Source organism: Anopheles funestus, chromosome 2RL (assembly GCF_943734845.2).
Source record: "Anopheles funestus chromosome 2RL, idAnoFuneDA-416_04, whole genome shotgun sequence".
Taxonomy (NCBI): Eukaryota; Metazoa; Arthropoda; class Insecta; order Diptera; family Culicidae; genus Anopheles; species Anopheles funestus.
Window position 1 is genome coordinate 1,890,365 of NC_064598.1, and position 12,337 is coordinate 1,902,701.

A 12,337-nucleotide genomic window follows, 5' to 3' on the forward strand; every position below is an offset into this window, starting at 1 on the left:
GCCAGGTGCCTGTGCCTGGTCTTACCGTCGTTCCGTTTCGGTTTGGGAGTGAAAAACTTACGAAGGTAATATACGATTTATTGCAAACTGATGACGTTATGCTAATGAAGCAAAAAGTTAATTCCCACTTCCGGCACTCTCGTTTACAGAGCGCGGGAGTCAAGTGGAAAAACTTTTTTTCCGATGTCGAGCATTGTTGTTCGATTATTGGAAAAGGAACTATTTTATGCAGCAACAGGAAAGACCATTTAATAACTTTATTTATTTAGTTGTTTTTCAGCAGACTCGCTAGTTTGTAAACGCAAGCAATTTACGATCTGCGCTGCACTTTCGTTAACAATTATACACTGATTTCTGTGTGAGAGAACTGATTCGCTGGAGATAAAGTTATAGCTTAGATCCGCCCGACGGTTGCGGGAAGTTGCTTTCGAGCGAATCTTGGCGTCAACTCACGAACGATCTAGACGCTGGCAATGGCTGCGGAAGAGTTATGGCCTTTTCACACCATTACCGGCTCACGGACGGACATAATAGATTACAGTTGAAGTAAAGGATAACAGCAATAAAAGAAGAATAATAAAGCTATAAATGAAAATTTATTACCTTATTCTCTGCAACCTTCTGCACATTTGTTCTGCTGTTTCTTATTCTCCATCCCTCAAACTTGAACTGCTTTTGCCAGGGCGTTATGACTGTTCCGTTTCCGGTTGACCAGTTGAAATTTTGTGTTATTTTTTTATCCGCATTTCTTGTGTACTACCCGGCGTAGAAGTCATATCGTTCTTTGTAGCACAAGAAATCCGAAGTTACCCTTTTTTTTTAATCTTATTTCATTTTCACAGGTAAAGTTGCGTCCAATATTACTGAATTTATTTTCTTTTTTTTTGTCGTACAGAACACCGAACGATCACGCACATATCAACACGTTCCGCACATTACTCACTAGAAACAAACAATCATACGAGCTTTTTTTCCCCCCCTAACGCCATCCAGCTACTAACGGAGCTTTTTTCCAGAAGGGACACACATTCCAGTGAAGAAAACTGAAGTGCTGTAAAAGCGATTCCATTTCCAATTAGCCTTTCAGTCGGCCCCATAATCCATCAGCGCAAGATGCAACTCGTTTTTCTCTGTTTTTCCTTTGGTTTCATTCCCCCTTTTTCCACTTCAGTGCCATATTTCCACCATTTACGTTCTGTTATCTTCGTGTGACGCTTCCATCTCTATATTGCGACAGCAATGTCGATGTGGGTCGGCCGGTTTTTTTTATCCCCCAAAAGGCAAAACGGGGAAGGATGATCTCGGTTCTACACAAACAAAAAGTGGAAACTTATTCATAAAGCTTTTTTTGCCTTATGCTGGCGGCCATTAGGGGGTTTTGCGTTTTCTTTTTTTGCCATTCACTTCACTTTTCACGCTTGCCCCAGTGCCGACTCGTTTGTCTTCAGTTCATGTTGGGTGTGTTTTTTTTCTTGTTATTGCTCATTCCTTCGTGTTGTGTTATGACCAACCAGTAGTAATATTTATTCGCTCGCCTTTTCACCCGTGGGGGGGAGGCTTTTGCGCTATTTTCTTGAACAAATCTGTGAGCGTTTTTATCATTCCCTTCGCGCACGATGCTTATCGACGGAACGTGCCGTTTTTGGCCTGGCTCTCCGAAATATGAATATTTATGTTTACATCACCTCTTAATTTGCTTTCGTCTGTGTATATATGAGCAAATGGCGATGATGGTTTTGGTTCCGAAAGGCAGATTACAATGCGCGTTTTGGGGCATAAAGGAACATCGCACGCACCGAAACCGAACGGCCGAACCATGCCCAGCCGGAAGTGTCCCCGTCCTTTCTGTACGTTCATTTTCTCTTTATTTTTCTTCTGCCTTTGTGCCCGTTATCATTCATTCGCCCCCGTTTGTTTCCGTTTTTCATCATCGAAAACGACGATTTCGACGCGGTTTGGGCAGCTGAAACACAGAGAGAGAGAGCGACATAATGGAAATCCTAGCACAACGATGGAAAAACTTGCGTTCATGTTTATTTATGTGACTTGGGTTGACCTTTTACCTCTCACTATTGGCTGTGCTTTTTCGTGAGTTGGTACAAGAGCAGCAGCGACTATTACTACTGCTACAACAACTACTACTACTTCCCTGTCAACCAGATCATTGTCACAATCCAGTAAGATTCGTTTCTGTTTTGTTTTTGTTTATCGCACGCCCTCGCCTATCGCTGAGCCGCTATCTGACCGTGTCCTTGTACGCCGGAAATACGCTTTTAAGATAGGCATCGGCGTTGGCGTAGGAAGAACAATTGTTTTACCATTCCGACGAATGGTACCGTTCCCTTTTGTGTGTCGCGTGTATCGTACATATCGCTTTTCCCGATCGCAAGTTATGCTTCTCCGCATAACTGGAAGCTTTGGACGAGGCCTGTCCAAGGAAAAAGTCTCGCTTGTTAGATCAAAGTCTCCGCCGCAGCGTCGTGGGTCGATGACGAGGGAAAAGTCAATGTCTTCCATCTTCTTTTGCGAGAGCCATTTAATAACTTGCTGGCCCGCCTTCCCATGCTTACCTCCTCCCGGACCACCCAGTGTGTGCGGGGCGGGCTACTTACTTCGAATGTCATTTTATGCTCACCAGCACTAAGGCGGAAGCCAACTTGGCTCGGGCTGTTTGACACACGATAAAAGCCTGCTGAATGCTGAAAGCGGCTCGGTCGCAAGTTGCACTCGCTTGCTTGCTTGTCGCCGTGATTACACGTTTCCCTCCTTGCTCTTTGCTTCCATTCCGACGAATGAAGTTCGTTGTACTCCGGCTGAATATGCCATCCGAGTGCCATCCCTCCCAAGGGGCGTTGGGAATGAAGCGAGCAGCAGCTCAATGGCGACAGCAGCCAGCAGTAACATTCTCTGAGCTTTGGGGAAGTGTCTATCCACTTCGTTGCTTCGTGCACTCCCTGATTTGGAATATTACGCTGCTTGGCACTTTACCGCCGGACACCATCGACACAGCAGCACCCACGAACGTGTACCACTCCTCGGAACCATAAATCAACGACGAAAACATAATTTAGATATAATGCAGCGCCGTGTAAGAAATATGATCGTGCACGCAAAAAGGGAAAGCAACTGGCGGGCGGCAATGTTTGAAAGCAACCAGTAAATGTATACCAAAAGTTGCTTCAGTCTCGGGAGGAATGTGTTTGCCACCGTGTGCTTGTGTACCAGGCGTACAAATGGTACAGCAGAAGGCGCGAGTTTTGATACACTGGTTTCCACCGTATTGCGCGTTCGGAAGCGCAGAAAAGAGTCTTTCGTCAGGTTAAGTCGTGCTGAGAGTATCCACTTTTGCAATCCAGTCTCGTACTCCCGGGAAACGGCAGTAGCTCGCAACCCATCGCAGTCAGCTGGCCACGTCGTATCCTGCCACACCCGCCAGTAGCGTCACTCGCGCCTGACGACTTACTGCCACAGCGTGAAAGCAGCGTGAATTTATGACGCTGGAAATCATCATAAAAATCAGAGTTGCTTACAGCCAGGCCTTGGCCTTAACTAGGATTTGGTCCCAGCTTCTTCTTTTATCGGTGGATTGGGCGAGATGTCCGGGAGGTGAAGAAGTCTGACTCTTGATGCACTTCCAAGCGGTCGGCACTTGCTGCATAGAAGATCTTTAAAAATTACCAATCATTTCTCTCACCAGTTCCGGGTGGTATTTCGTTGCATTCCGTTTCGTTGTGGTCGTTCGCTTAATGAAGTCTCGTGGGATAAATAACCCGCCAAAGCAAAGTGTCTTTTGAATGCGAAATGTTGTGCCTTGTAAGTGGTTTTGATATTAATTAAATGGAGCCACAAAACAAGACGTTCTCATGTTGCTTTTGCGGTTGAAGTTGAATGTAAAAGCTTCAGTGTACGAGAATAACGTCATAGGCAGTGCACAACTTAGGAGCTTCTTGAGAGATTCTTTTAGAAATTATTCGCATTGTTCTATTGAGCACAAGCCATGTAAGAAATAAAATTGAATAAATGATACAATTTTTTGTTGGATTTGTAAACTTCATGGAATTAAAAACATTTGCAGTCTAGAAATACGACGTAGCAAAACTAACGACTCTCGATGCCCTTTCATCTGCATTAAAGAAAACGCACCGCAACCTTCCTGGAAGTAATTCAAAATTTATGCAAACACACAACATGTCGCTGTGGGGTTCCGATTTTGCTCAAACGAAACCAATTTCTTACCACATTCATGGATAGTTTGGCAAAGCGGTGAAAAAAACCCAGATCGATACAACGAACGGTTCAAGTTCTACCTTCATAGATCACCGGTTACTCTACTTGAGCGTTCAGTTCCGCCCAGCCAATTGTTTTAGTAAGCAGTGGAAAAGTAATCACAATATTCGTTTTACATCCTTCCGATGGTTGCAATCCGGGTAGATTGTGCGTATGGAAGCTTGGGCTCGTCCTTGTCTGCCTGATCAATATGCATGGCTTGGATAGAGAGTTTTCCTTCTCTCTGCCTTCAGTTACCTCGATGCAATCCGATCCATCCGGCATCGGATCGAAATATCGAATTCTAGCCAGCTACCAGAACCAATACAGAAAAAGGATAATGAGCTCAGCTATTACACTTGCGGGCTACAAGACGGAGGAGCTAGCCCGACTACAGTGGAATTGTTGATAGAGCTGCATGGAGGGAAAAGTGGTTTTGTGGAGGAGATTGCTACTCGACAGCCAAAGTTGTTTGTTAGCCAACGATAGAATGGTACGGATGGCAAATTAATAAACAAGAATTATCTTAAATGAGTCTACCCCGCACGCCAGACAGGCGAGGACTACCAGCCACCGGCGAACGCCCTTTTTTCCGGACGCAGCAATTCGACGTGGGTGAAATCACTCAGAAGATTAGCTACCTTTTAGCCATTTCCTGAATCGGTGAGCGAAGCGTCCCAGCCGTAGCTGGGAGGTGAACACGAAGGCTTCTGGGAGGGTTGGGCACCATTTCCTTCACTACCGGAGGTTAAAATGTATTCTACCGGCGCGTGTGATGTAAGCGAACGACCAGGAAGAAATCAATTTTAGTGGAAGAGTAGCTTTTTCACACGAAATTACCCTCATTTGTGAGATCGTTTCTGTACGCACCATTAACCAAGATAAGCAGCCTCCGTTGAAATCGGTTCACGGGCAAAAGGGAGCGGAGGAGTTATGGATGTAACGAGACAGTTATCATGATTTCCCCCCAGCCATCTCTTGGCCGGTTGCAGGCACAAGTTCGCTTCGCATCGAAATGGTGCTGCAAAAGTTCAGCCGAGCGATGGATTGGAATTGACGAATGAAAAATGTCAAATGGAGCCCTTAACACAACTCGTTCCCCATTCTTTCTCTCCCTCTCTCTATGCGACTTTCGATGCCAGACGGTTGATTTCGTGCCATTCTAGACGGCAAATAACTTTCCCAATTAGTTTCGTAATGGCGAGATAACAAACTTTTGCCAAGTCAACCAGTTTCCGTCCAGCCTGCAGTCTAAACCGGTGTGGACGTCTGTTTATTTACTTTGGAATTCTTCCTCGATTTGCACTGAAAAATATGGCCACTTGACGAAAAACCTTTCAGAATGGTGTATTGAATGCCGTAAACGCAGGCAAGAAGTCAACCTTCCCCGACAAGAAAGCTTTCCACGGAGAGCGGGAGGTTCGCGCTCACTTTGGAGTTGTTCACCAAAAGTGTTATTTGTAATTGTTGCGGTAGGTATGGGGAAAAGCTTTAAAGTACACACTCAAACACACACACAAACAGTCGGACGTAAAGGCGAGGAAAAAACCATTCAGAGTGTGCTATAGCCGACACGAAAAAAAAGGATCGGAAAAACGCAAATTGACCGTAACATGTTTGGATGATACGCTTCATCAAAGTCTAATCTAAAATTCAAACGCGCCCACCCCTAAGGGGTGGATGCAAAACAAATCCAATTTCTTCCATTTAAGCTTTTCCAATCAATCGGACTAGAACGGACGGATGATTCGGTTTTCGAGTGGGGGGTTGCGATTTAGAGTGGTCTTATTTTCTCCAGCACATTTGTTCCGAATCCGGGAGTCTCATTTAAATTTTGTTTATCTTCAAAACTGTACTGTATTGGATGAATGTGTTTTTATTCATTTTGTGTGTTTTTTTCCTTGTTGTTGCTTCACACCTTATTCGATAGTCCTTTTGCAATGGGATCGATAGCAGAAAGGATTTTTCGTTGGGTTGTTTCCGTTCTTTTTTTTTGGTCCCCGCTTCCCCGGGAAAAAGAATTCCGGTTGGCTTTTTTGGCTTAGGTGCGTTGATGCGAGAAAGCATTATTCCGACCATTCCACCTTCTTGCGGTGTGGTGAAAAATGCGGCAGAGCAAATAATCGGAAACTCCACAACATTTATTTCACATGTAAATCATCCTTCACCGCATATACCGAGCGGGGGTTTTTGTTCGGATGTAGGAAGCTATCGAAACCTTCTCGCACCACCGGTTGATGAAAAGCAAGCCCCGTTTCTCCGGTCTTGTGCCGTGCAATTTAAGCTTCTCCTTTGCCGGATTTTCCTCCTCTAGCCATGATAAATTTCTCGCCCAGCTGTGGCAACTTTCTCGCAAAGGTGTGGTGTCGAAAACTAGAACCTTCCATAAAGCGGCGTGGTCGAAAAGTGGTCTTGCTTCAACGAGAAAAATCGATTCCTTAACTGTCTTCGTGTCGAAGGTATTACTGGATCGTTTGCACCAGCCCCAACTCCACTCCAGTAAACCCGGGCAAAATGCATCAGTACTTGCAAAGCTCCAGCTGCAGATCACCGTCAGCGTTTCGTGGTATGTTGGTTGGAAGTTGAAGCAAACAAAAAGGCGAAAAAAGAGCGGAAAACAACTGAAAAAGCTGCTCATGTATAATCTAAAAACAATGTTTTCCCAATCATTTCCCCACTGTTACACATCGTCCACAGTTTTGCGATAGGTACGGTCGTCTGCTGACAGCTCTTTTCTCAGCTCCCCGGTACAAAAGCCGCCCCCCCGCAGGTTTCGCCACAACGGTGTAATCCGATTCCGTTCGGCGAAACCACCGCAAACGTGCCAACACTGACTGAGCATATTTCCTGAGACATTACACCAAGAAGCGTAGAAAATACGGGAACCGATAGCTTACACCAACTGCCGATGGGAACGAGCTCGAAGCGTAGTGGGTCCTTTTTTGTTTTGTTTGCTACCTACCCATGTAGCCCATGGGTTTTGTTTGGCAAAAAGCGTGCGTTAGTGTTGCGGAACAGTGGGGAAAATAACGCCATTGTGTTATCGGTAACAGTCTAAGCTTGAGTGCTTTTCGGGCATTGGTTCCGTTCATCCGACACCTTCCGGGGAGGAAATGCGTGGCAATCAACCACCAAACGGAGCAGGAACGCCAGCGTCGAACGTTGCTCCATTTGCGGTTAATGCGAGTGCGCCATATGCGAGTAACATTGTGGAGCAACAATCAATCCTGGATGTAAGCGATACTGGAGCGATTTTTTTTCTATCAAACGTACCACAACTCCACGGCCAACACAGTCGTGATGTAAATTGTACAAAATCTGAACACTGTGGAAGTTAACATTTCGGGGAATAATGTAATATTGTAGGTATATTTCATGCTTACGTTTTTTAAGCTCTTTCGCAAACCACGAGCTGTAGAGCTTTCCGAAACGAAACCATGAATAGGGAAACTACAAAATGGTGCACAGAAAGCCACCCGGTTTATCCACTCCTGCCAAGTCCTCCTATTGGAGGACTTGCCAAGTGTTTCTACTCTCTGATTTCTATCCATTTCCGTTAATCCTTTTGGAGATTAATTACGCCCAGCCGAGACTCAAATGGAGGGTAATGCGTACGAATGGAGATTAATTTTCATTTCCATCAGCTGTTTGCAAAGCTCTCGCTCGCTTGTAATTCCCAGGCCAGTTTGTTTCGGCCGTTTTTTTGGGTGCATTATCCTTTCACTAATAAAAAAAGTATGAGATTTTCCCTTGTTTTTTTTATTGAAAACCGTCGAGCCTACATAAATTCAAAGCCCTCGGACAGAGGGTTACCGTCTGTAGGGAAATTGGACGATGAGAGCTTTGCCCAACTCCACAACCACAGGCAGTAGATGAAGAAAGGGTAGTCTGGGGTATATATTTTTCCTGCCCTTGGGACGTACACCAACCAGCTGTGGCACCGCCTGGAGTGTACCGACATGGAAAGCGTTTTAAAACGAAATAATTGATGAAAATTTCGACTCATCTTTCGCCACTCGACCATCTAGATGAAAGCGTTTTAATTAAAAACTTTTACCCCACCTCCAACGAAAGTTCATATTCGATTCGAGACTAACTTTTTTTTTCCTCTCTATATGTGTTCTTCTTTTCACAGTATTGATCACCGTGGACATTGGTGGCACTGAACTCCATCGTACCCAACTGTTGGACGTGCGGCTGTAAACAGGGGACGAAATTGAGAAGCAGAAAATCAATTGAATTTGCTTTCGGTTGTTACACACTGCTACAAGAAGGTGAATTGACCCAGTGTGACCACTGAGGGACTGGACTGGAGATCTCTAAAAAAAACCTCAAAAAGAACGCATAAACTCCGTGTGCGGCGTGTACGAAGCGAATATTCGAAGCTACAAAGCAATGAGCGTGAAAAATTTAAACCCCGAAAATAGTGTGCAATCGTAACGTTTGTGTGAAGTGGTCATGAAATTAAATTAAGTATATTTTAAGCGATTGAAGTACCGCGAGCAAAATCAAGCGCGCGCGAGAGAGAGAGAGAGTGGGACAAGATGCTGCAGAGTGTAAACGGACGGTCACGGGGACGACCGTACGGCCACGAGTGGCCATTAGTGCTTGAGAAGAAAGGGTCCACCGTTGCCAAGGGTCGAAGGTGGAGGCCACTTTACCGGTGAACGAGCAACGGTCGTGCTTTTGCTACCGAAGGACGGTCCGGAAGGACGAGCAACACTCGCTACAGCAAAGTCTCCTCCGCACCAAAGTGCTACGAACCGGTGGTACAAGGAGAACTTGAAACCGTACCAAAGTGGTGAAGGTGAAAAGGAAAAATCGCTACCCATTAGTCACAATCGCAAGCGGAAGCGGAAGTGGCAGCGGAAGTCGCTACGGAAGTGAAACGGTGAAACTGGCAACGGAACCGTGACGGGAGTGGGAGCGACACAATCGGAAGGGAACAAGGTACGGGTGCGGGGTAGGGCGAATTGTTACCAATTCAGTTGAAATTGTGATTTATTTTATTTATGCCCGGTATTTGCTTCGAGTTCTTGTCACGTTTTCTAAACCAGTAAATGGAGGGAGCTTTCGATGTCAGCTAACGAAGTGCCACGGACTGTTGAAGAAGCCATGGCGGATGGAATTGAGTTTCTACCTTTGGAAAGCATATTAGGTTTAGCAAACATTCGAACGATTAGACAATTGCAGCGACCTGATTGGAACAGCCGTTGTGATGGCTTTTTTTTTTGGTTTTTGGCTTCTGCTAGGAAAAGCTCGGGCAACACCGATTGCCAATGATAACTAGAGCACTCACTCCTTCTATTTCTCGGCCATTTGTTCTGCTTCTTTTCGTGTGCTAATGGCAAACGGGCATGTTTCCGGTCTGCCCCCGAATTCCGGTTACCTTTCATTTCACACTTCACTTTTCTCCACGAATAAAAAAAAACGCGAAAAATTACTGTAAAGACTCGCGCAAAAGAACAAAAGCGTGAAAATGTATCATTATTAATAGCTAGGCCGTGTGCTAAGCTTACGGTTGAATTTTTATTTTGGTTTCTGTCTAATGCCAGTTTGCACGAGTACATAGAAAAAGGTCAACGATGTTGGGTAACACTCGATACAAAAAAAGTGTGAACTTTTCCAAGGCAAATGGAACGATGGTGAGATAGCAGAAAAAGAAAAATAAAACACACACAGAGCAAGACCCCACCAAAGAACCTTCTTCGAATGCACGGAAGCATGCAAATTGCTAGGCAAAAATAGAGCATAAAACACACAATACAAATATCTTTAATGAAGGTAATAAATTCAAGCCCCAAAACAGGCACACCGGGAGGGTGAGCTAAGCCGTGGCACATTTCGTCTGCGCGGACTTGGCATCGGGAGAAAAAACAACAAAAAACGGCCCTTACAAAAAATAAAAATAAACGAAATTTTTTAAAGCTTCAAACGAAAGGACATAAAGCACGATGAAACAAAGCGTCGCAATAACACTTACTTGAACGAATCTAATAAAAATCTGCTCTTTCTTCTCGCTTGAGCTCGAGCGGATGAGAGCGCCTGACGGTTCGGGAGATTTTTTTGTTTTTGGTTTTTTTTTGCAACATTTCAAAGCATCTATCATTATATTCATGTCCCGTTACAGGGTGGCAGGCAAAACCAAGTCCCTAAAAGGAAAAAAAGCGAAACAAAAGTGTCGTACACCCAAAGGAATAAACGCCGACAGCGAAGGCGGACGAGTATGCGCAGGCAAATTAACGCAAAACCGAAACGGCTGACGTCATACTAGCTAGAAATGGAGTGCAGTGCAGTGAGGAAAAAGTGACAAAATTAGCGACAGTGTGTGTGTGTTTGACGACGAGTGAAAAATAACCGAAAGGCTAAAAAGCCTACGAAACAAAACAAGCCAACCAAACGACCAGCGAAGAGAAGAAGGAGAAAAAAAACATTCGTTGGAGGTGCAAAGGCGTCCATCGTTTATTATACGCACACCATTATCGTTTGGTATCACAAAGCAAAAAAAAAACTAACAAAACAAAGCAAAACAATACAAAACGAAAGACAACTCAACCTCGTTACCGACGCCGGAGAGACCTCAAAACAAAGTTTCGGAGTGATAATTTTCCCTCGCTTCGGATCCTCCCGGTTGGTGGCAGGAAACGATTTGCCACCATCATGCTAATGGTGCCTATGATGGCGCTAAAGGACAACAGATCGCGTAGTCGCCGTGTGGTGAGCAGCCGATGCGGTTGCGGCGGTGACTGCAATCCATTCATTTCCACACCATCGACCGTATTTTCGCGAACTTTGCTCGTTACCTTTCTGCTGATGACGTTCAACGTGAACGTATGCCAGGTGGTACAGGCCGCGGCAAGTGCTAGTGCCAGTGCCAGTGCGAGCGCGAGTGCCGGAATTGAACGACGACCGAGCGGTGATCTCCAGCGGCCTGAAAGCTCTAAAATGCATCACTACGGTAAGTAGTAGTTTTTTTTCCATTCTTATATCCACTAATTCGTTTGTTAAAAAATATTATTTTTCGCGTATTTTTGTCTAGTCGTTTAAATATTCAATACGTAAATTTATTGCTTATTTAAAGTAGTTGAAAGTTTAAATTTGTAACGATTTTGTCACCTGATTTATAGAAGTTAGAAACGCTCCTAACAAAACGCCTTTTTTCCATTCAACCGTTAGCAACCGTTAAATGGGCTCGATCGTTTCTATGCCTCCATTTCCGGTGCCCATGTTAATTGGCCTTTTGCTCCAACATCCTCCTGACCCCAGGTTGTCGCCGTCAGCAAAATTTAGTTTTTCCCACTTTCCATTACCCTGCGCCCGTACACAGCAACGGGAAGGCAATTGAAAGAGTTTCGGCAAAAAGTTACAATTGAAACTGGCACTTTGGCACTGCCTTTACTACCGACCGTCCCATCCAACCCATGCCCTAAAAGCTCACCATGGCAATTGCGCCATTGCGCGATAAACAGATCCATTTCCAAGCAAATCTGTTTGCCTTCTGCGAGTGCCTGCGTTGAATTGGAACCGCGGCCATGGATCGTCTTGCTGGTGTGTGCATAAACAAAACAGCACCGAAAAAAAAACAAGATAAAGCAGAACAGACACGCGACAACCCGTTTGGAAACAGCAGGCACAACACGTATGCGCCATTGCACACGCACACTTATTTAAGACGAGCGCTCCCGGGGACCGGGGGTCCTAGGCCCCTGTCGCATTCCGTGCAGCAGCCGTTCCTGTTCCGGTTGGTGACATTAAATGGATGCGATCAGAAACAATTTCAATCGGTACGGCTATAATTCTTCCGGTTTCCGCAGGACCGATGACTTCCCTTTTATTTCCTTTTTTTCCTTTTTTTGCTCGCAGTACCACGAACACCGATCACTTCGGGAACGCAGAAACGAAACGTAAAAGATGGTTTATCTGTCGCCGAAGGGTAGAACCGACGGGTAGAGTTGGTGCTTTCAAAACTCTCGCTACGAGTTACTATTCGACCCTTCCCTCCCCACCCCTTCCTCCCACCATCTTTGGGTGGTACCCGGGAATTCACACCGCGCAATGGCGAATGGTCGTG

The 12,337-nt window shown here is 45.2% G+C and overlaps 1 protein-coding gene and 1 long non-coding RNA gene across 14 annotated transcripts in view; one reads left to right on the forward strand and one right to left on the reverse strand.

Moving 5' to 3' along the window:
* LOC125760711 (uncharacterized) overlaps window positions 1-12,337 on the forward strand; it is a 139,904-nt gene that overhangs the window by 55,852 nt on the left and 71,715 nt on the right. For all 13 annotated transcript variants that reach the window (XM_049421105.1, XM_049421106.1, XM_049421099.1 and 10 more), the window contains exons 3-4: window positions 8,402-9,216; window positions 10,397-11,224. In XM_049421105.1, coding sequence (XP_049277062.1) covers window positions 10,927-11,224 — 298 coding nt within the window. In that variant the 5' untranslated portion in view covers window positions 8,402-9,216; window positions 10,397-10,926. The remainder of the gene's footprint in view (window positions 1-8,401; window positions 9,217-10,396; window positions 11,225-12,337) is intronic.
* The window catches only part of LOC125760725 (uncharacterized), a 107,827-nt gene that overhangs the window by 22,389 nt on the left and 73,101 nt on the right, over window positions 1-12,337 (reverse strand). The gene's annotated exons all lie outside the window — the stretch shown is intronic.